Source organism: Hypanus sabinus, chromosome 2 (genome assembly GCF_030144855.1).
Source record: "Hypanus sabinus isolate sHypSab1 chromosome 2, sHypSab1.hap1, whole genome shotgun sequence".
NCBI classification, from domain to species: Eukaryota; Metazoa; Chordata; class Chondrichthyes; order Myliobatiformes; family Dasyatidae; genus Hypanus; species Hypanus sabinus.
In genome coordinates this window covers 65890534-65912752 of record NC_082707.1, presented here as the reverse complement: position 1 = coordinate 65912752, position 22219 = coordinate 65890534, and the positions used below count along the sequence as shown (strand labels likewise).

At 42.4% G+C, this 22219-nt stretch overlaps 1 protein-coding gene across 1 annotated transcript in view; it reads left to right on the top strand.

Moving 5' to 3' along the window:
- LOC132404814 (guanylate cyclase soluble subunit beta-2-like) overlaps window positions 1–22219 on the top strand; it is a 45862-nt gene that overhangs the window by 5847 nt on the left and 17796 nt on the right. The window contains exons 4-6 of the mRNA XM_059989326.1: window positions 265–425; window positions 1783–1882; window positions 21516–21733. Of these exons, the coding sequence (XP_059845309.1) occupies window positions 265–425; window positions 1783–1882; window positions 21516–21733 (479 nt within the window). The remainder of the gene's footprint in view (window positions 1–264; window positions 426–1782; window positions 1883–21515; window positions 21734–22219) is intronic.

The following is a 22219-nucleotide window of genomic DNA, read 5'->3' as shown; positions in this document are numbered from 1 at the left end:
AGTAAGAAATCAGCCTTGATCTTATTGTATAGTGGAGCCACCTGAAAGCTTGAATTGCCCTACTTCTGCCTCTACTGATATTCATGTGCAAGTTTTCACTCTCTAAATTCTCTCCCCATGACTCAGGGTTTTCTCATTATTTTTACATATTTCCCTTCCTTCTTTAAGTACCTTGGGATATTTATTTTCTGCAATAGGATAATGATAAACAGTAGAAGTTGTTGCTGAAAGCCTTTTGATGTTTTATCTTGTTGTGAACTCCAGGTATGAAGCCAGATGTGTTGCTGGACAAATTTGGGGAACATTTTTTTGTATTTTGCAAAAGATCTGGATATGATCTTATGCTCCGTACTCTGGGAAGTAATCTCATGGAGTTCATCGAGAATCTTGATTTTTTACACCGTTACCTCTCATTGTCATATCAGGCAAGTTTACTGAAGTTTTCTGAGGTTCACTGCGATCAACTTGAAGAAATTTGTATATTGAAGAATAAAGTTTGCAACAAGGTTAACCTTATTGCCGCAAAATAAACTTTTAGTTTTGGGACTGCATAATTAAGTTAACTTGCAAGCACTATTAAACCCTTAGTAATTTTTTAGTATTCCATTTATGATGCCTATCCTATTTACAATTAATAATTGCTCTACATGAAAGGATGTCATATAAAAAGATTAAATATTGTGTTTCATTAATACAGTCTTTTTACTCTTTTCATCAGCAGTGTTAAGGGAGGAGGTTTGGTTACATCCTGTAAGGGTAAATAGGCTCCAAGATAACAATCTAGACACTGGAGAACAAACCCCAAACCTAACATTAAATAGTCAGAACATGTTGCACACCATTTTCCCGTTGCTGATAGTTAATCAGACTGTGCAGAAAGAAACATAATATGACCACAGAAAATGCTGGAGGAACTCAACAGGCCAGGCAGCATGTGTAGAAATGAGTAAACAATTGACATTTTGGGCTGAGACCCTTAATTAGTTCTAGCCTGCTGAGTTCTTCCAGCTTTTTGTGTGTTTGCTTTGGATTGTCAGCATCTGCATACTTTTTTCATATTTGTGAAAAAATAATGTGATATGACAAGAAAGATCTGCTAAAGAAAGGCTGGATGCTTTACATTTGAGTCTTTGTAAATACTGTAAAACCCTTTGGATGAAAGTCCTTGAACAATGTGTAGGAACCTGGATTCAATCCTATTCTCAGATGGATCAATTATAGGTTCTCCCTGTAACCACATGGCTTTCCACTGGCTGCTCCTGTTTCCTTTCATGTCCCAACCATGCGCTGGAAGATTCTGGAATCTGGAGCAACAACCAATCTGTTGGTAGAGCTTAGGGGGTTGAGCAGCATCTATGGTGGAAGGAGCAGGAGGCGAGGAATTGTTAACATTTCAGGTTGAAAGTCTGTATCAGGGCTAGATGTAGGGTTTCAACCCAAGGCATTAACAATTTCTTTTCCTTTACAAATGCTGCTCAATCTACTGAGCTTATCCAGTAATGTTGTTATATATCTGAGCAACCTGTGAAGCATATGTAATCTCATAATATTCCTTGTGAATTGTTAGATTTGACATTTAATTTATATGTATTAGGAGTGCACTTGATATTCTTTAATCAGAAATGTTTCTTTTGGTAAGAAGGAGCAATGTATTAGATTTTAATCCCGACAGTCTTTTGGGATTAAGTATGACTTTATTACTGAGAGTAATGTTGGAATTAATCTAATTAATAAGTGCTATCTGACAAATATTCAGTTTTAATACTTTATTCATATTATTAGGAGATGAATGCACCATCCTTCAGGGTGGAAAAAAATGAAGACAATTCCATGCTATTGCACTATTACTCTGACAGGAGAGGACTATATCACATTGTCCCTGGTAAGAATGGTCAGATATTATTTTTTTATCACAGTGCACAATTTATTAAAGATTGTATCAATTAAAACAAAAATAAAGATGGAAACATTTCCATACTAATTCACATGAGCATTCTGTTGAGTGAGCGTGTATTATGTGACACTTTTATGCAGCATTACATTTCAAATGCAAATGAAGTGATGCACTACTTAAAAAATATAGGTTGTACTTATGCTGAAGCATGCAATCTTTTCTCAGCTTTTTAAACATTAAAAGCATTGGCACTAAGATTAGACTGTCACGTGATTTTTCACCTCAACCCACTTCCGATCTAAAGGTTCCCTTTATGTCATGGTGATTGGAACTAGCCATTTAAAGAGGTGGGGTTAGAATCTGTCTCTGCACTTAACGAATGGTTAGGTCATTTTAACTATTCAAGACTCTACAGTAAAGTACACTAGTTTATCATTCAGAATGATAAATAGTTGAAAATATTGTTTTTTGCCACCCGTGTTAACTTGGTGACTGCTTTGCAAGAATAGCACCAACCTTCATGCACTTTTAGTGCGTGTGTCACAAAAAGCTGGCAGGCAGAACCAGAAAGTGGTTAAGAAGGCAATTGGTATATTCCCTTCACTGCAAAGGAGTAGGAGTTTAAAAATAGGGAGGTTTTATTGCAGTTGTATGTGGTTTTGGTTGAGGCCTCACATGGAATTTCTGAATAGTTTTAGTTTTCTAACCAGAAAAGAGATAAATTAATATTGGAGGCAGTACAATGGAGACTTGTTACCGCAAAACTACAAATTCCATGACAAACATAGATCAGTGATAATAAACCTGATTCTGATTGTTGTTCCTGAGGTGAGTGGATTGTCTGACCAACAGAGATTAATATTTTGTTCATGTATTCCTTGGAACTTGGAAGAATAAGCCGTGACCTTTTTCCGAGCACTTCTGATCTTAAGGGGCTTCATATGGTAGATGTTAGGATGTTTTCACTTATGGGAGGATCTCAAACAAGGGGACATAACTATAAGATCGGGGGCCAATCATTTAAAGCTGAGGTACTGAGAAATGTCTTGCAGAGGTTAGTGAATCGATAGAATTCTCTACCCTGGTAGTTGTGAAACCTGGATTATTAGGAGCAGTTAAAAGTATTTATACTGGAGCTATTTGGTAGATCAAGGAATAAAGGGATATGGAGAACTGCTGCATGTATACTCTCGGCTCTTAAGTCACGTCTGGGTTTTATTTGTTTTGTAACGGGTGAGCAGAGGTCTGCTGGAACTTCAGTAAAATTAGGAACGTAACAGATGTGCTGAACAGATGTTTATTGTCTGTGTGCTCTGATCAGCTTTGCCGCAGCAAGGTGTGTTACTCTCACGGAGAAAACAATGTGCTGTTTCCAGCACACACTACGCAAGTGCACAAGTTGACGTTGTTACGTATCCCGTAACTGGATAACTCACCAGCAAAGATAGAGAGGTCCGTTGGAGATATAAAAGTCACTCAGAAGTCTGCAGGCTTCAGTCTTTTTGGGGAATCGCTGGGTTTCATGTGTTTCAGAGAGAGTGAGGAGAAACAACAAAACTTGCCCGGGTCTTTGACGTAGCAACTCCGTTGAATCGGGGGGCGTTGTTTCCCTGTTATTAGTTCGAAGTCCTTCTCGGTATTATCAGCCACCCGCTCCCCAGGCAGAGAAGTTACGGAGCGCACGTGGCTTTTGACTGGCTTCCAGCTATCACGGGAGCGTTGAGCGATCGAGTCCTTCTGGTGCGTCTCTCTGGGGTACCGCCTTCTGCAGTCCCCTTTTATCTTGACTTGCAGAGTTGTAGATGTCCATCAAAGTAGGGTGATGCAATCCCCACCCCCACATTGCCCGAGGGTGTCCATATCCGTGGTAGCTGTCACGTAGCAGGGACAGGCAATTCACACAGGTGTCACTAAGAGCCCTGGCCAAAACCTTTACATTGTCTCTCATTTGCCTGGGTCTGAGATCCGAATTAATAGTGCTCTTGCGATTCTCCGGAAGGAGGGGGCTGCTCCCGCCCCTTCGGCCCCTCAGAGCTGTGGTACATTCATAACAACGTTAAGTCAGTAACTGCTGTTACCGAAGGACTGCACTCCGTTACAGTAGTTCTTGCATAAGAAACCCTGTATGAACATTTTGGGATGACATTTTTTTTTGGTATCGCTGCAGGCTTGACTGCTGAGCTTGCTTCTTCTGACAAATGCTACAGTGTTACTCCTTTACAGCTTGGTGCTTCAATGAAAAAAGAACTTGGTATAACTCTGGTCAACGCTGGCATCTGCTGCCAGCTTCTCTGGTTTCCAACTTGATCGACAGTGTTAAAATCAAGATCGGGAAAAAATCCTGTCAGCTTATTTAGGTATTTGACCTCTGCCTATTGCAAGTGCAGATATGTTCCAATGTCTCCAGGTCATGTGTAAAACTTCTGAGGAGCATGGGAGAAAATTGTGACCCAGTTTGCCAACTGGAAACCTATGGGATCAGATGGAATGTCTGCTTTTCTATCCATCCCAATTTTACTTTCCAGTGTCTACTTAGATTAAACTAGTCCAGAGCAGTAAATCCATTTTTTGGAGGGAAGTTGGGGGGGGTGGGGTAGGGTGGGGGTTAGAGAATAGTGATATTGCATATTTGTAGAGTGAATTAACGGGCATTAACATGCACAGTGGAGAGTAGACAGATCATCAGTTCACCTCATATACAGCAAGCACACGAGATGCTGGAAATCTTGAGCAACACATGCAAAATGATGGAAGTTATCTGCAAATCAAACATCACCTATGAAGGGGAATAAGCAGTCGAGGTTTCGGGCAGAGGCCCTTCATCAGCTGTATAAAAATGGCATTTCTTTGTTCAAACTTCAGAACGGTTTAGTGACATAGACCATGCTGTTCTTGTGCACAAGTAAATAAAGTATGGTTGAGGAACAAGAGCAAGTGTATAGCAGAATATAGTATTAATGGTAAAACTCTTGGCAGTGTGGAGGACCAGAGGGATCTTGGGGTTCGAGTCCATAGGACACTCAAAGCAGCTGCGCAGGTTGACTCTGGTTAAGAAGGCATATGGTGTATTGGCCTTTATCAATTGTGGAATTGAATTTAGGAGCTGATATGTAATGTTGCAGCTACATAGGACCCTGGTCAGACTCCACTTGGAGTACTGTGCTCAGTTCTGGTTGCCTCACTACAGGATGTGGAAACCATAGAAAGGGTGCAGAGGAGATTTACAAGGATGTTGCCTGGATTGGGGAGCATGCCTTATGAGAATAAGTTGAGTGAACTCGGCCTTTTGTCCTTGGAGTGAAGGAGGATGAGAGGTGACCTGATAGAGGTGTATAACATGGTGAGAGGCACTGATTGTGTGGATTGTCAGAGGCTTTTCCCCAAGGCTGAAATGGTTGCAACAAGAGGACACAGGTTTAAGGTGCTGGGGCATAGGTACAGAGGAGAAATCAGGGGTAAGTTTTTTACTCAGAGAGTGGGGAGTGTGTGGAATGGGCTGCTGGCAACGGTGGTGGAGGTGGATACGATAGGGTCTTTTAAGAGACTTTTAGATAGGTACGTAGAGCTTCGTAAAATAGAGGGATATAGGTAAGCCTAGTAATTTCTAATATAGAGACGTGTTTGGCACAACTTTGTGGGTTGAAGGACCTGTATTACGTTGTAGGTTTTCTACGTTTCTATGTAAGTGGTCAGAGTCCAGTTGACTGGCGAACACATCACCAAACCTCATAAAAGCAAGCAGCTGAGGAAGAGGAACATAAGATTAAATAGAAGAAATAGGAGTGAGGAGGCAACCCAGAAGGTGAGAGTCATAAGAATATGCAGCATAGACACAGGCTCTTCAGCCTGCCAAAATTGTGCGGACTGGGAACTATCTATCTATACTGATGCTTCGATAATCCCAATTTTTATTATCTCCACATTCTCAACAACTACTCCTAGATTATACACTTACATACAGACTAAGAGCAATTTGCTGTGGCCAATTAATCTAACAGCCCATATGCCCTGGGGATGTGTGAAGAAACCAGGGTAAGATTAGGAAAACAACATGGTCACAGGGAGAACATGCAAACACCAGACAGACCTGCACTTGGGTTGTTTACTCTGGGGCAGTGGGGGCTGAGGGGAGACCTGACAAAAGTTTACAAGATTATGAGAGACATAGATAGAGTATCTTTTTCCCAGAGTTGAAATGTCTAATATTAGAGGGCATGTCTTGAAGGTGACTGGGGTTAAATTCAGAGAAGTGTGGGACATGTTTATTACACTCAAGATAATGGGTGCCTGGATTGTGCTGCCAGGAGCGATAGTGGATGCAAATACAATAGGGCATTTAAGAGGCTTTTAGATAGGTACATAAATGTGCAAACAGTGGAGGGTTGTCAACATTGTGCAGGCAGAACAGATTAGTATAGTTAGGCATCTAATTACTCATTTACACAAAGTACACTGCAGGTGCTGTGGTCAAGTCAAAACATACAAAAAAGCTGGATGACCTCAATGTGCACATTTCAATGGATGCTGCCCGACCTGCTGAGTTCATCCAGCTTTTTTGTACATCTTAATTACTATTTAATTAGCCTGGGACAACATTGAGTGCCAAAGACCCTGTTCCTGTGCTGTAGTATTCTATGTTGTATAACAACATCCCCACACACACATTCATCTGCCTGTCTTGTTTCATTCTCCCCTTTGTTCACTTCTCCCAAGACTCCTTCCCCCTCCACTGGGCTCCATCCACTCATCATCCCTTCCTCATCCGGTTCCAGATATTATCTACCATCCTCTTATACTGTTAATCTTTCCTCTTTCCTCTCAGTCCTGAATTGTTAACTCATACCTTATGCCTCCATAGATGCTGCTGGAGCCACTGAGTTTTCCCAGTGTTTTTTTTGTTCTAGAATGACTTTATTTATGCTCTTTATTTATTGTCTCTTCTTCAGTCTTGTTCTCAAATAACACAAGCTGGCTTTCTAGTTGCTCACTACATTGATCTTGCAGATGCATTCTGCTGACCAACAATGCACTTGAAGCTCTCCCAATGCAGAAATCATTAAAATGAGAATCAAGTAGAAGATAACATATCATCTTCATGGCAACCAACCACTATACGTGAATTTCATGGTATAGATATTCAATCTTTTGCACAACTCAAGATTTCTACATATTGCAAGCATTGGTAATTAGTTTCAACTTGGCTCTGAACAGGCTGAGAAATCCTGGCTAACTTGTACTGGATTTTGACATTTTTCTGTGTCAAATAACATTAAGTTAGGGTTCCCACTGGAAGGTTGAAATCCTAACTCGATGTCAACTGCTTTTGTGGTTCTGCTGAATGCACTCAGAAAGCGATTCCTTGAGGAGTCCAATATGAACTTGCTTCATTTCCATCCCACAAAGACTGGAATGTTTTCCTCTTAAACTTGTGTACAGGAACAGCAAGACTTTCAATGTGAGTGGAGGAAAAAAGATGACGGGCAAGGGTAAATGTTTAGCTTGACTTAATCGATTAATTTAGTTATGTTTATGTCTTTTGGTGACCGTGCTTTTGCTATTGTAGCCGCTAGACTGTGGAACAACATTCTGCTCCCTATCAGATCTGCCCCCCTCCCCCCCATCGATTCTTTTAAATCCAGGCTCAAAACTTACTTTTATTCACTAACGTTTGAATCCTCCTGATGTGGTTGATTTTTGGCTTGTGCCTAAGCCCTTGTGATGTCTTTTTTGTGCCTATATGCAGTTTTCTTTGTTGGTTATGTCTCCGTTTCTTGTATTTGTGATTTTAGCTATCTGCTCTGATCTGTACGGCACTTTGGTCAATGTGGATTGTTTTTAAATGTGCTATATAAATAAATTTGACTTGACTTATGATCTTAATTTTTAACATAATCCTGTTATAAATTTTGAATAGTTTTTGAATGTTTCTGAAAACCAAGTGCCACAAGGAGCACATCTTTAAAACCTATTACAGTCATAGAAAGCACTGAAACAGGCCTTTTGGCCCAATTGCTCCATGCCGATCATAGCTTTCTCCCTGCTTGTCCTATTTTCTGTGTTAAGCACATAACCATCCATGTACCTATTCAAATGTGTCTTAAATGTTGCAATAGTACCCACCTTGACCACTTCTGGCAGCTCACTCTGAGCACTCATTACCTTAGGTGTAAAGAAGTTGCCTCTCATGTCTCTTTTAAATTGTTTCAGACTCCCCAACATGAGGTGAAGACTATGGTCAGCCACCTTATGCATACCCCTCATGACTTGCTAAACATTTATGAGTTCAGCTCTTATTCTTGTGAGTAAAAGAATAAGAAAGAGTCATAGCACAGTAACAGGCCCCTCAGTCCAACTAGTTCTTTCCAACCTGATCTTCTGCCTAGTCCCTTCTACCTGCGTCAACACCATGTCCATCCAAACCCCTCCAAACCATGTAGCTATCTCTTAAAGGAAGGGTTAATTTTACAGATGATACCAAAGCAGGTGGGGGGGGGGGGGTGAAGTGTTGGAGGGGTGAAAATATCGAAGAGGTACCTAACATTGAGGAAGAATTCATTGGAATACAAGAATTGAAGGTGTTTGGAAATGTAAACGGTCCTTGACAAAACTGACAGACAGTTAAGCCTTGAACTGTGGCTTAGCCAGTTGACTGAAGTTGATTTTGTATGGGTGATAGCCCCTCATCTTACATTGTTTCCATTCCAAGCACAAGAAGCAGCATGTTGAGGCATATCATTAGGTTGAGAAAAGCATTTGGCAGGTAGTTCATAATGATGTACCTACATAATTTATATAAGTACCTTACCAAAAAGTGCAGTAGTTCAAGGTGGCTGCTCACCTTCACCTTCTGAAGGGCAATTAAGGATGGGTAATAAATTTTGGCTTTGCCAACAATGCCCAGATCTTTTAAAAAAATGAATTTTAAAATGCAATTGATTTAAAAAAATAATTTTTGACGAGCAAACAAATTGGAACCAATTGAGCATTTTATGGAATTTTAGCTGGGCTACTCTTGTCTCCTAGCAACTTTACTGAAATTTGAGAAGTAAATTCTCCATGATTGTCTAGAAATTTATTTAAATGATAAAACAAAACAGTCATGCCAGAGTTTCAAATAATACTTTTTAGTAGTTGTTCTCCACATCAAAATCAAAGTCAGAGGTTATTGTGTAATAATTTAATAAAATTAGAAAATGTCTGTGATGCACTATGAATTGTTAGAAGGTCATGATTTTATTAGTGTCAAATTCAGTTGCACCTAATAATTATTTAGTGTCAGAAAATAGTTAAAAATAGATAAAAGCTTCAGTTTTTGACATACAGTGACAGCAGCAAGCACGATACAAATAAATGCAAGTAAAATATCTTTTCTGTGACAATGTTCCTTGACACCAATTTTGGAAGGGCAACAGAAAATTAATTTTCATTTCACCCTTTTGTGATTGACATTGCAAATTTAGAAAATTTATTTCAACAGGGACAATGTGTATTTTAACAATATCAGTTCAGTTTTCATTAAAGACAAACATAGAGCCTCTTGAGTTCTTCCAGAAGGTCCACGTCCATCTGTATCCTCAGACCCAGTTACCTTGGGTCTGCTTCTTTATTCAACATGGCCATAGCTGACTGCCCAATTTAGTACTGCTTCCACCTTCCCATGTCCCTTGATAACTTTGGCACTAAGAAATTTTTTCACCTCCTTAAATATGTATCTTGATAGTGTACCCTGCTATCTGTTCTCTGGTGTGAAAAAAATTCTCCTGTTCTGGCATAAACTGAATCCTGAGAATGTGACCTTTGATTCTGGACACCACACCTTCCCACTATCTTGTTTATAAGGCCAATTGTATGGTTTTCTATGAAACTCCCACATACTCTTCTGAAAAATGAATATAGACCTCATTGATCTAACTCTCTTTGTATGTCAGCGTTCGGGTTATAGAGGTGAACATGTTGGAATGGACTCATCATGTCTATCATGCCTGCCTATATTCATCCCATTTTCCTGTATTAATCCCATATTTCTCTATGACATGTTTACTCAAGTAATTGTCAGGATGCCACCTAAATGTTGTTACTGTAATTGGCTACATCACCTCCTGTATTTCTTCTGGCAACTCATTTTACATACCAAATAATCTTCGTGTGAACAGTTTATCCCTTAAATCCCCTTTAAACATCCCCCCCCCCCCCCCAACTCACCTTAAACCTGTAATCTCTAGTCTTAGCTACTTCTACCATGGAATTCAGGCAGTGAGTATCTATCCCGTCTATCTCTCTCATAGTTTTATACACCGCTGTTGATGCGCCATCAATAACTCTGAGACATGGGTTAAGGTAGGCTTTTATTGGCTGGAAGAAAGCACAAGCAGCAAGTGACCATCACACGACATCCTGGAGACTGAGGGTCAGTCTAAGGCTCCAATCACCTTTATACAGGGGTCTGTGGCAGGAGCCACAGGAGCAGTCAGCGGGTGGGGGGGGGGGGGCGTGTCCAGACAGGTATATGTAGTTCACCACACCTGTCTTTTGACCTCTCAGGCCCCTTCACTCTAAGGGAAATAGACCAGGCCTCTCGTACCTTTCCTTTTTCCTATCTATCACCATTTAGATAGTAATTTGCCTTTCTATTTTTAGAATTGTTACGTATCCCGTAACTGGATAACTCACCAGCAAAGATAGAGAGGTCCGATGGAGTCTGATGGCACTATTTTCGAATGGTTTTATTCATAAAGGGGGCACAAAAGTAAGGTTAATACAAACATTCAGAACATATACATCGGCAAAACTCAATCTAAAGCATGGGTATAGCAATAATCATCATTAAGAAATAATCTCGACTGTTGTCTGGGGGATAATATATTGTCCGTTGGAAATATAAAAGTCACTCAGAAGTCTGCAGGCTTCAGTCTTTTTGGGGAATCGCTGGGTTTCACGTGTTTCAGAGAGAGTGAGGAGAAACGACAAAACTTGCCCGGGTCTTTGATGAAGCAACACCGTTGAATCAGGGGAGCGTTGTTTCCCTGTTATTAGTTCGAAGTCCTTCCCGGTATTATCAGCCACCCGCTCCCCAGGCAGAGAAGTTACAGAGCGCACGTGGCTTTTGACTGGCTTCCAGCTATCACGGGAGTGTTGAGCGATCGAGTCCTTCTGGTGCGTCTCTCTGGGGTACCGCCTTCTGCAGTCCCCTTTTATCTTGACTTGCAGAGTTGTAGATGTCCATCAAAGTAGGGTGATGCAATCCCCACCCCCACATTGCCCGAGGGTGTCCATATCCGTGGTAGCTGTCACGTAGCAGGGTCATGCACTTAGCACAAGTGTCTCTAAGAGCCCTGGCCAAAACCGTTACATTGTCTCTCATTTGCCTGGGTCCGAGACCCAAATTAATAGTGCTCTTGCGATCCTCCGGAAGGAGGGGGCTGCTCCCGCCCCTTCGGCCCCTCAGAGCTGTGGTACATTCATAACACCTCCCCTCTAAAAAAGCATTTTTTACCAGCGGTTAAAAACGGAGTTGTACAGAGTCTTACAGGATTTTTAATCTAACACAATTACCCAAGCTTTTTCTTTTAATTACAGAGCCATACAGTTATACACGTAGTTCAGCATCGAGATAAACAATCCGCTAGCACATTATCACTCCCCTTAATGTGCTGTATCTTAATATCGAATTCCTGCAGCATCAGACTCCAGCTCAATAACCTCCTGTTTTTATTTTCCATATTGGCCAGGAATACCAACGTGTTGTGATCGGTTTTCATGGCCGCACCGACCACCGCGGGGGTAGTGTCATGGTACCTTTTCATCATGTTCACGTGAACTAACTGTGTCGGCTTTCGCTGATCGGGGGTTTCCATCACGTAATTCAGCGAGTCTATTTTCTTACGCACTGTATATGGTCCTTGAAACCTCGCCTGAAGGGGATGGGTAACTACCGGAAATAGGACCAAAACCTTGTCGTCTACGTAAAACTCTCGTTCTCTCGCTCTCGGGTTATACCACTAGCTCATTTTTTCCTGGGATTCTTTAAGGTTTTCCTTTGCCAAGGCGCGTACTTTATGCAGCCTCTCCCGGAATTTCAGAACATAGTCGATCACACTGACTTGAACGGTCGGGCTAGACCACTTTTCTCTCAGGAGGGTTAGAGGGCCCCTGGGTCTGTGACCGAAAACGAGCTCAAACGGACTGAACCCCAGTGAGCACTGGACTGTATCCCTGACGGCAAATAACAGAAGGGGTAAAGCCTCATCCCAGTCTCAAACGTTCTCCTGACAATAAGTTTTAAGCACGGTCTTTAGTGTAGCACGGAACCTTTCCAACGCCCCTTGGGATTCCGGGTGGTACGCGGAGGCTAGAATTTGTTTCACCCCTAGCTGGGTCGTCATCTGCCGAAATGCGTTAGATGTGAAGGTACTCCCCTGATCCGATTGTATCTCCTTAGGCAGCCCCACTGTGGTAAAGAATTTGATGAGGGCCCTCACCACCACAGCGGTCCTAATATTACCCAGAGGCACAGCCTCTGGAAATCGTGTAGCGGTACACATCATGGTCATGATATACTGCCGCCCCCTCGCAGTTTTAGGTAGGGGTCCCACAAAATCCACAATGATTCGGGAGAAAGGCTCCTCGCACGCGGGGATGGGTCGGAGGGGTGCCTTAGGGATAACTTGGTTCGGCTTACCCACCATTTGGCAGGTATGACACCTTTTACAATATTCAGTAATCTCTTTTCTCATGTTTGGCTAATAGAACTCTCTTTGAACCCAATCCACTGTCTTCGTTATTCCCAGATGCCCACCTAACGGTCCCTTATGAGCTAAGTTCAGAATTTCGTCCCGATACGCTTTCGGGACTACTATCTGATGTACCACCGCCCAGTCCTCATCGACCGACACCTTGGGGGGCCTCCACTCCCTCATCAACACACCCTCCTTCAGGTAGTAACCTTCGGGCTCGGTTTCAACCTTGGTCTCCGAAAGAACCAACTCTCTCAAGGCTATCAGCTCTTCGTCCTTTTCCTGTTCCCATATAAACTCTCGTCTGGCTAAGGGCAGGTCTACCTCCCCCTGTTTACTCTCTCCCCCCTCCTTACTGTCCGGTTTACCTTCCTCGAACCCTCGCTGGTACAGAGTCGGTAAAAACGTGTCGGCCAAATCAAAACCGGCCAGATTTAGACTGCTCTCTCTCTCTCAGCTGTCTATTTCGACATGCTGTGAGTGACCGCGCAGGCGGGGTATATCTTCAGATCTGAGGGAGGGGCCTCAATCCTCGCAAGCTGAGTTGTCAGCTTCACGGCTGTTCCCATTTTCCCTCCCGCTAGGTCGTTCCCCAGAAGGACATCCACGCCTTCCCCCGGCAACTCCGGCAGGACCCCCGGCTCCACTGGTCCCGACACCAACTCACAATCTAGAAGGAGCCTATGCAGGGGGACCAATTCGTAAGCCCGGAGAATGGCCTCCTTTACTTCAGCATAATTCTCTGCTTCCCCCTCCTCCAGGGACAACGCCGAATATGCTCGTTGGGCCTTCCCCTTTAACACACTTTGTAACAACGCCACCCACTGCTCTTTTGGCCACTTCTGATTTACTGCCACCTTTTCAAAAAGCAAGAAATAACTATCGACATCTGTCTCCTCGAACGGGGGTACCAATCTCAACTCCCTACTAACATTAAACCGCTCCGCTCGGTCTAACTCTTGATCTCTTCGCTCGTTCCTTATCTTCTCCATCTCCCAATCAAGTTGCCTCTGTTTCTCCTTCTCGGCTGCTTCTAGCTCCTTTAGGTGAATTTCATGCTGTCTTTGCCTCTCCCTTTCTCTCTCTCTCTCAACCCTTTCTCTCTCTTTCTCAGCCGCTTCCAGCTCTTTTAACTTAATTTCATGTTCCAGCCTTAATTTCTCCACCTCTAACTGAACCGTCCCACTTGATGGTACCTTTTCAGGGATATCATCCAATACCTCAGCTTCAAACACCTTCTTCCCAATGTAATACTGAGTTATGGCCCTTCACACCTCCCGCTTTTTCATGGACGACCTCACTTCTGCGAGGTTCAACCCCTTCGCCAAATTTAACAATTCTGATTTGGTGGCCACTTCTAGCGCCCCCCCAGTCGGGTTTTTCATAAATTCACCCATGTCCATCTTTGCTGGTTTCCCGTCTGGCTACCCGCGTAACCAGATTCAAGTTTTTGACTACAAGCCCGATTCACTGGCCTCCCAATTTGGTGTCAAATCCCGAGACGAGAAACCCCAAGTTATTACGTATCCCGTAACTGGATAACTCACCAGCAAAGATAGAGAGGTCCGTTGGAGTCTGATGGCACTATTTTCGAACGGTTTTATTCATAAAGGGGGCACAAAAGTAAGGTTAATACAAACATTCAGAACATATACATCGGCAAAACTCAATCTAAAGCACGGATATAGCAATAATCATCATTAAGAAATAATCTCGACTGTTGTCTAGGGGATAATATATTGTCCGTTGGAAATATAAAAGTCACTCAGAAGTCTGCAGGCTTCAGTCTTTTTGGGGAATCGCTGGGATTCACGTGTTTCAGAGAGTGAGGAGAAATGGGAAAAACTTGCCCGGGTCTTTGACGAAGCAACTCCGTTGAATCAGGGGAGCGTTGTTTCCCTGTTATTAGTTCGAAGTCCTTCTCGGTATTATCAGCCACCCGCTCCCCAGGCAGAAAAGTTACGGAACGCATGTGGCTTTTTGACTGGCTTCCAGCTATCACGGGAGCGTTGAGCGATCGAGTCCTTCTGGTGCGTCTCTCTGGGGTACTGCCTTCTGCAGTCCCCTTTTATCTTGACTCGCAGAGTTGTAGATGTCCATCAAAGTAGGGTGATGCAATCCCCACCCCCACATTGCCCGAGGGTGTCCATATCCGTGGTAGCTGTCATGTAGCAGGGTCATGCCCTGAGCACAGGTGTCACTAAGAGCCAAGGCCAAAACCATTACATTTTCTCTCATTTGCCTGGGTCCGAGACCCGAATTAATAGTGCTCTTGCGATTCTCCGGAAGGAGGGGGCTGCTCCCGCCCCTTCAGCCCCTCAGAGCTGTGGTACATTCATAACAGAATCTAAGTGGATAATCTCATATTTCCACCATACAGTTGTTCATCCACTTGTCCATATCACTTTGGAATGTCCTTGCATCCTCCTCACAGCTCTCGCTCCAGTTTTTTGTCATCTGTAAACTGGAATTCAGTATGTATTACTTAGTTTCCTTACTAATCTATTGATGTGTATTGGATGAAAAGTTAGCGCCCAGGCACTGAAGAAAGAATCAATGGTTTTGAAATTTCTTTATTCATAATACTAATTTCCCACCTTTCTGAAGGTAGAGAGTTGCATTGAAAAAGTGCAGCTCCCAACACTCAGAAACGTGGGATATTTTTCTATTCACCTAGTTAAAGATACTTTCGGAGACTTTTAAAATTCTCTTCATGTCTCTTCTCATTCTCCACCTTTCCCCTCTTATTGTGGTTTCTTATCTCTACTGTGCTGAATTCTAAACTTCTCCTAATCCTTAAACCAGCTGTTTTTTTCTGGAAATTATATAGTTGAGCCCTCTTTCCTGGGACAATTTTATGCCAGATAAGAATGAATCATTGCTGTAATTTACATACGCTCTCTTTAAATATCTATTGCCTACTCATATTCAACTCATTTAGTGAAGTTTCAGAGTCTATCCTCACCAGGTTATGCCTTATATTCTATATTTTCTTTTCGTCTGATGCAAGAATCCAGTATTTGATTTTAGTACTGCACTCCACTGTAGTGAAGAATTCTATTAACTTATGGTTGTTCCCTGAAGGGCCACACACAACAAGACAGACCATAAGAACGTAAGACATATGAGCAAAATAAGGCCACAATACTCCAAGTGGGGCCTCACCAGTGCCTTACAAAGCCCCAGCATTGCATTCTTGCTTGCATATTCTAGTTCTCTCAAACTGAATGCCGACATTGCATTTGCCTTCCTCACCACCAGCTCAGCCTTCAAGTTAGACTTTAGGGAATTCTGCACGAGGATTCCAAAATCCTTTTGCCCTCATATTTTTGAATTTTCTCCCCATTTAGTAAATGGTCCACTTTCCTTCTTATAAAGTATATTTCCATACACTTACCAACACTGCATTCCATCTGCCACCTCTTTGCTCATTATCTAATCTATCTGACTTCTTCTGCAGCCTCCCTGCTTTCTCAACATTACATGCCACTCCACCTATCTTTGTATTGTCTGCAGACTTGGCCATAAAGCCATCAATTATGTCATTCAAATCATTGGCATACAACTTAAAAAGAAGCAGTCCTAACACCAAGCTCTGGGGAATAACACTAGTCACTGGCAGCCAATTGGAAAAGGCTCCTTTTTATACACACATCTTTTCTCCTGCCATTCAGCCATGCTATATCCATGGTAATATCTTTCCTGCAATACCATGGGCTTTTATCTTATTAAGCAGCCTCATGTGTGGCACATTAACAAAGGCCTTCCGAAAATCCAAGTACACATCATCCACCAATTCTCCTTTGTCATTCCTACTTGTTTTTCCTTCAAATAATTCCAACAGATTTATTAGGCAAGACTTTTTCTTAAGGAAATCATGCTGACTTTGGCCTACTTTATTCTGTGCCTCTAAGTACCCAGAAATCACATCTTTAACAATTGACTCCCACATGTTCCCAACTCCTGAGGCCAGATAAATTAACCTGTAACTTCCTTTCTTCTGACTTCCCCTCCTTCTTGAAGAGTGAAGTGACACTTGCAATTTTTCAATCCTCTGGAAACATGCCAGAGTCTAGTGAGTCTTGAACAATCATTACTAATACCTCCACAATCTTTTCAGCTAACACTTTCAGTTCATTTGGTCTAGGTGACTTATTTACCTTCAGACCTTTCAGTTTCCTAAGCACTTTCTCCCTAGTAATAGCAGCTATATTCACTTCTGCCTCCTGACACTCTTGAATATCCAACATACTGCTAGTCTCTTCCACAGTGAAGAACAATGCAACATCTTATTCAGTTCATCCACCATTTCCTTGGCTGCCATCACCACTTTGTTTCCAGCAGACTCATATCTCCTCTAGCCTCTCTTTTATTCTTAATAGATCTGAAAAAACTTATGGTATCCTCTTTGATATTATTGGCTAACTTACCTTCATATTTCATCTTTTCTTTCCTGACGGCTTTTTAGTTGCCTCCTGTTGATTTTTAAAAGTTGACCAATCCTCTAGCTTCCCACTAATTTTGCTCGACTATTTGCCTTCTCTTTTGTTTTTAAGTTGCTTTGACTTTATTTGTTAGCCAGGGTTGTGCTATCCTGCCTTTAGAATATTTCTTCCTCTTTGGAATGTATATATATATATACCTCGTGTCTTCCGAATTGCTGCCAGAGATTCTAGCCATTGCTGCTCAGTTGTCATCCCTGTAGATGTCCCCTTCCAGTCAACACCGGCTAGCTCTTGTCTCATGACTCTCTCATGCCTCCTTCGCTTCACTCCACTGTAATACTGACACATCTAACTTTAGCTTCTCCCTCTCAAAATGCAAGATGAATTCTGTGATTTATTTCAGTGAAGAATGAGATAATGATAATTACATTTGGATTGTTTTGGGTGAGACTTAGAGCAGGGCAAAGCACACCACAAATCAAGAAAATGTGAATGTTAAAAATCACACCTTAAGTGTGCCTGTAGAAAGAAAGTCAGATTTAACTTTAAGAATCTAATGGAAGGTCTTTAACCTGAAATATTATCTCTATCTCTTTCTACAAGTGCTGCTGATATGCTGAATGATCCAACATTATTTGTAATTAACATGCGAGTTTACTGATAATACTCCACCCAAGCTCAGTGGTAGTGTGAATTTTGAGGAGTATCCAGAGGTGAGAAAGGAAAGATGGCTGGTAGAATATAATGCAGTAAAACTTGTTTTAATAGAACAAGATAGAAAAACAGAATTGTCTTTAAATGGTGAGAGATTGAACAATGAAGATATTCAGATGGGCTTGAGAGTCCTTTTCCATAAAACACTGAATGTGAGCACGCAGGCAGGCAAATAATTAAGCGTAAAACGGATATATGCAAATACACCTGCATGCAAAAGAGGAAAAAATAGTTTTTTTCAAAATTCTGAGCTTATTGTCACATACCCAAATGCACATATGCAGAACTGCAATGAAAGGCTTACTTGTATATGGCATCATGTAAGCAGTATTCACATGCAAAACATGAATTACATGTAAATTATACACTATGTATAGAAGGAAACAAAATTAGAACAAAATATAACACACACAAAATGCTGGTAGAACACAGCAGGCTAGGCAGCATCTATAGGGAGAAGTGCTGTCGACGTTTCAGGCCGAGACCCTTCGTCAGGACTAACCGAAAGGAAAGATAGTAAGAGATTTGAAAGTAGTGGGGGGAGGGGGAAATGCGAAATGATAGGAGAAGACCGGAGGGAGTGGGATGAAGCTAAGAGCTGGAAAGGTGATTGGCGAAAGTGATACAGAGCTGGAGAAGGGAAAGGATCATGGGATGGGAGGCCTCGGGAGAAAGAAAGGAGGGGGGGAGCACGAGAGGGAGATGGAGAACAGGCAAACAACTAAATATGACAGGGATGAGGTAAGAAGGGGAGGAGGGGCACTAATGGAAGTTAGAGAAGTCAATGTTCATGTCATCAGGTTGGAGGCTACCCAGCCGGTATATAAGGTGTTGTTCCTCCAACCTGAGTTTGGATTCATTTTGACAATAGAGGAGGCCATGGATAGACATATCAGAATGGAAATGGGATGTGGAATTAAACTGTGTGGCCACTGGGAGATCCTGTTTTTTCTGGCGGACTGAGCGTAGGTGTTCAGCGAAACGGTCTCCCAGTCTGCGTCGTGTCTCACCAATATATAAAAGGCCACAACGGGAGCACCGGATGCAGTATACCACACCAGCCGACTCACAGGTGAAGTGTCGCCTCACCTGGAAGGACTGTCTGGGGTCCTGAATGGTGGTGAGGGAGGAAGTGTAAGGGCAGGTGTAGCACTTGTTCCGCTTGCAAGGATAAGTGCCAGGAGGGAGATCGGAGGGAAGGGATGGGGGGGACGAGTGGACAAGTGAGTCGCGTAGGGAGCGATCCCTGCGAAAAACAGAAGGGGGGGGGGGGGGAGGGAAAATGTGTTTGGTAGTGTGATCCCGTTGGAAGTGGCGGAAGTTATGGAGAATTATATGTTGGACCTGGAGGCTGGTGGGGTGGTAGGTAAGGACAAGGGGAACCCTATCCCGAGTGGGGTGGTGGGTGGATGGAGTGAGGGCAGATGTGTGGGAAATGGGAGAGATGCATTTGAGAGCAGAGTTGATGGTGGAAGAAGGGAAGCCCCTTTGTTTAAAAAAGGAAGACATCTCCTTCATCCTGGAATGAAAAGCCTCATGCTGAGAGCAGATGCAGTGGAGACGGAGGAATTGTGAGAAGGGGATAGCATTTTTGCAAGAGACAGGGTGGGAAGAGGAATAGTCCAGGTAGCTGTGAGAGTCTGTAGGCTTATAGTAGATATAAACGCATCTCTCCCATTTCCCGCACATCTGCCCTCACTCCATCCACCCGCCACCCCACTTGGGATAGGGTTCCCCTTGTCCTTACCTACCACCCCACCAGCCTCCGGGTCCAACATATAATTCTCCGTAACTTCCGCCATCTCCAACGGGATCCCACTACCAAACACATTTTTCCCTCCTCCCCCTTTCTGCTTTTCGCAGGGATTGCTCCCTAAGCGACTCCCTTGTCCACTTGTCCCCCCCCCCATCCCTTCCCACCGATCTCCCTCCTGGCACTTATCCTTGTAAGCGGAACAAGTGCTACACCTGCCCTTACACTTCCTCCCTCACCACCATTCAGGGCCGCAGACAGCCCTTCCAGGTGAGGCAACAATTCACCTGTGATTCGGCTGGTGTGGTATACTGTGTCCGGTGCTCCCGGTGTGGCTTCAGGTTTCTGTACCTTCTGCCTGATGGCATAGCCTGGTTGGTGAGGATTTTTAATGATAAGTGTCGCTTTCTAGATGCGGTGCCTCCTGTAGATATTACCAATGGAGGGCCATGGTTGTGCCCAAAATGTATTGGGCAGAGTCCATACTCTCTACAGCTTCTTACATTCTATGTATTTGAATTGCCATACCAGATCATGATGCAGCCAGTGAGGATACTTTCAACAGCACCTCTCAATGACAAACCAAACCTCCTTATCCTCATAGGAAAGTAAAGATGCTGGTGAGGTTTCTTTATGATTGCATCTATGTGCTGGGTCTAGGACAGGTTTCCCAATATGTTAAAATCCAGGCAATTAAACTTGTTGAATCTCATCACAACTGATCACCCCAATGTAAACTGGTGCATGTCCGCGCTCCTCCCCCTTGCTGAAATCAACAATCAGCTTTTGAGTTTTGCTGACAATGAGTGAGGGATTGTTTTTGAGCCTCCACTCAACCACATGAGTACCACGTTCTGGTAAGCGGATTCATCACTGTTATGTATTTAGTATTGAGATACTGTACGTTCACAGTCTCAAGTCTCACCTGCCAAGCAGAGTGAACCTCCCTTGTCAGGAAAGGAGTTATCCATGAAGACTAAGAAATCCTCCACAGCAATCAAATCTTTAGGCCTGAATGAGACAACTTGAACTTTACTATGCTGTATAGTAATTGTACAATATGGTATCCTGTGCATATTTTTGAGATGTATTTTCTGTTGAGTTAGAGTTTATAGCTAAGCAGGGAGAAATGTTGTGTACTTAGTATTTAAGTAAAATTTGAGTAATCTATATTTTGGTCAATTAAGTATCCTTGTTCAATTAAGTATCTGATTACAAGTTATACTTATAAATATGTGGATTGCATATGTCATCATGCTACCACATGAAATGTGTGCACCTCCCTTAAAGTAAACATGAAGTTAGATCTGCATTTCAGACTCCCATGTCTTCCTTTGAATGAGTTTAATGTTCTGAGGTTACAAAAGATTACAATCACCACATGTGATTCATCCATCACCAGCAGTGTCATCAGTGAACTTGAAGATGGCTTTAGAGCTGTGCTTAGCAACACAGTTGTGTGGGTGTAGGGAGTGCTTTTGAAGTGTTCCTTCCAATTGGCAAGACTGCTTCACGATCCGTGATGATTCTATCCCATTCCTGAGTCTCAATAGAATGAGCTCTTAGGATTTAGTCCATAGATGGCCATCTCTACATAATGTGCTATGAGGCAAAAAAAAAGACAAAAAATAGGAACGTGACTTTAAGTGTATTGCCTGACAATTTCCTGCTGCTTATTTATTGCTGATATTTATGACAGCTGTTTTGGCTCATCTGAGGATGGTCTTTTGATCTGTGCAAAACTTCGTAGAAGACAGAGTTTAAATGTTTTGTACACTATAAGTGTTCTTGAACCTGGGTAATGTAATGTTTGCTGGAAACCCTTGTATCACTTTTATTGTACTTTTCCTTTGTATCCCCAAATTCTTGTTTATTGATGTTTTCAGTTTTTCAGTTTTCAGTTTTCAATTTTAAGTTTTTTCGAGAGAACATATAGCCTCTATGACATTGCACAAAAATCTGCTTATCTTCCACAGGGATAATCAGAGCAGCAGCAATGGACTTCTTTAACAGTGAAGTCACCATGGAAATTGTGGGACATATGGAAGAAGAAGAGCAAACGGGTAAAAAGGAGCATGTTGTATTTTTGGTTTCTCAGAAGCAAATATATTCAAAGAAACTTGGCAAATTGTCTACAATCCCACAGCACTTGGCTGAGACTCACAACCAAAGTGAAAAACAGTTAAATAAAATGGTAGGTTCACGGTTCTGTTGATATTGCAATAACAACCAGTTTAAACTTTGAGTCCATGAAAGATCCACTTTATGTGTCCACCACTTAGGAAAGACCAAAGGCATTAAGTTCACATTTTTCCTATCAAACTCACTACACCCCAATCCTTTGCTTTAAGCATAGCCAACTGTTGAGATGCATGGTCAGCTCCATAATCCTCTTTAACATACAGAAGGACAATTTTGACACTTGTAACGTTGGGAATGTACATTCAGTGGCCACTTTACTAGTTACAGCAGTACCTAATAAAGTGTCCACTGAACCTCTTGATCATGTCTGCATGCCTTTATGCATTGAGTTGCTGCAACATACAAACATAATTGGCTGATTAGATATTTGCATTATTGTGCAAGTGTAGAGCCATACCTAATAAAATGGCCATGAGTGCTGTGTTTAATTGTATAAAAATTGCATGATTTTTTACTGTAGACCTCAAGATAAATAGCG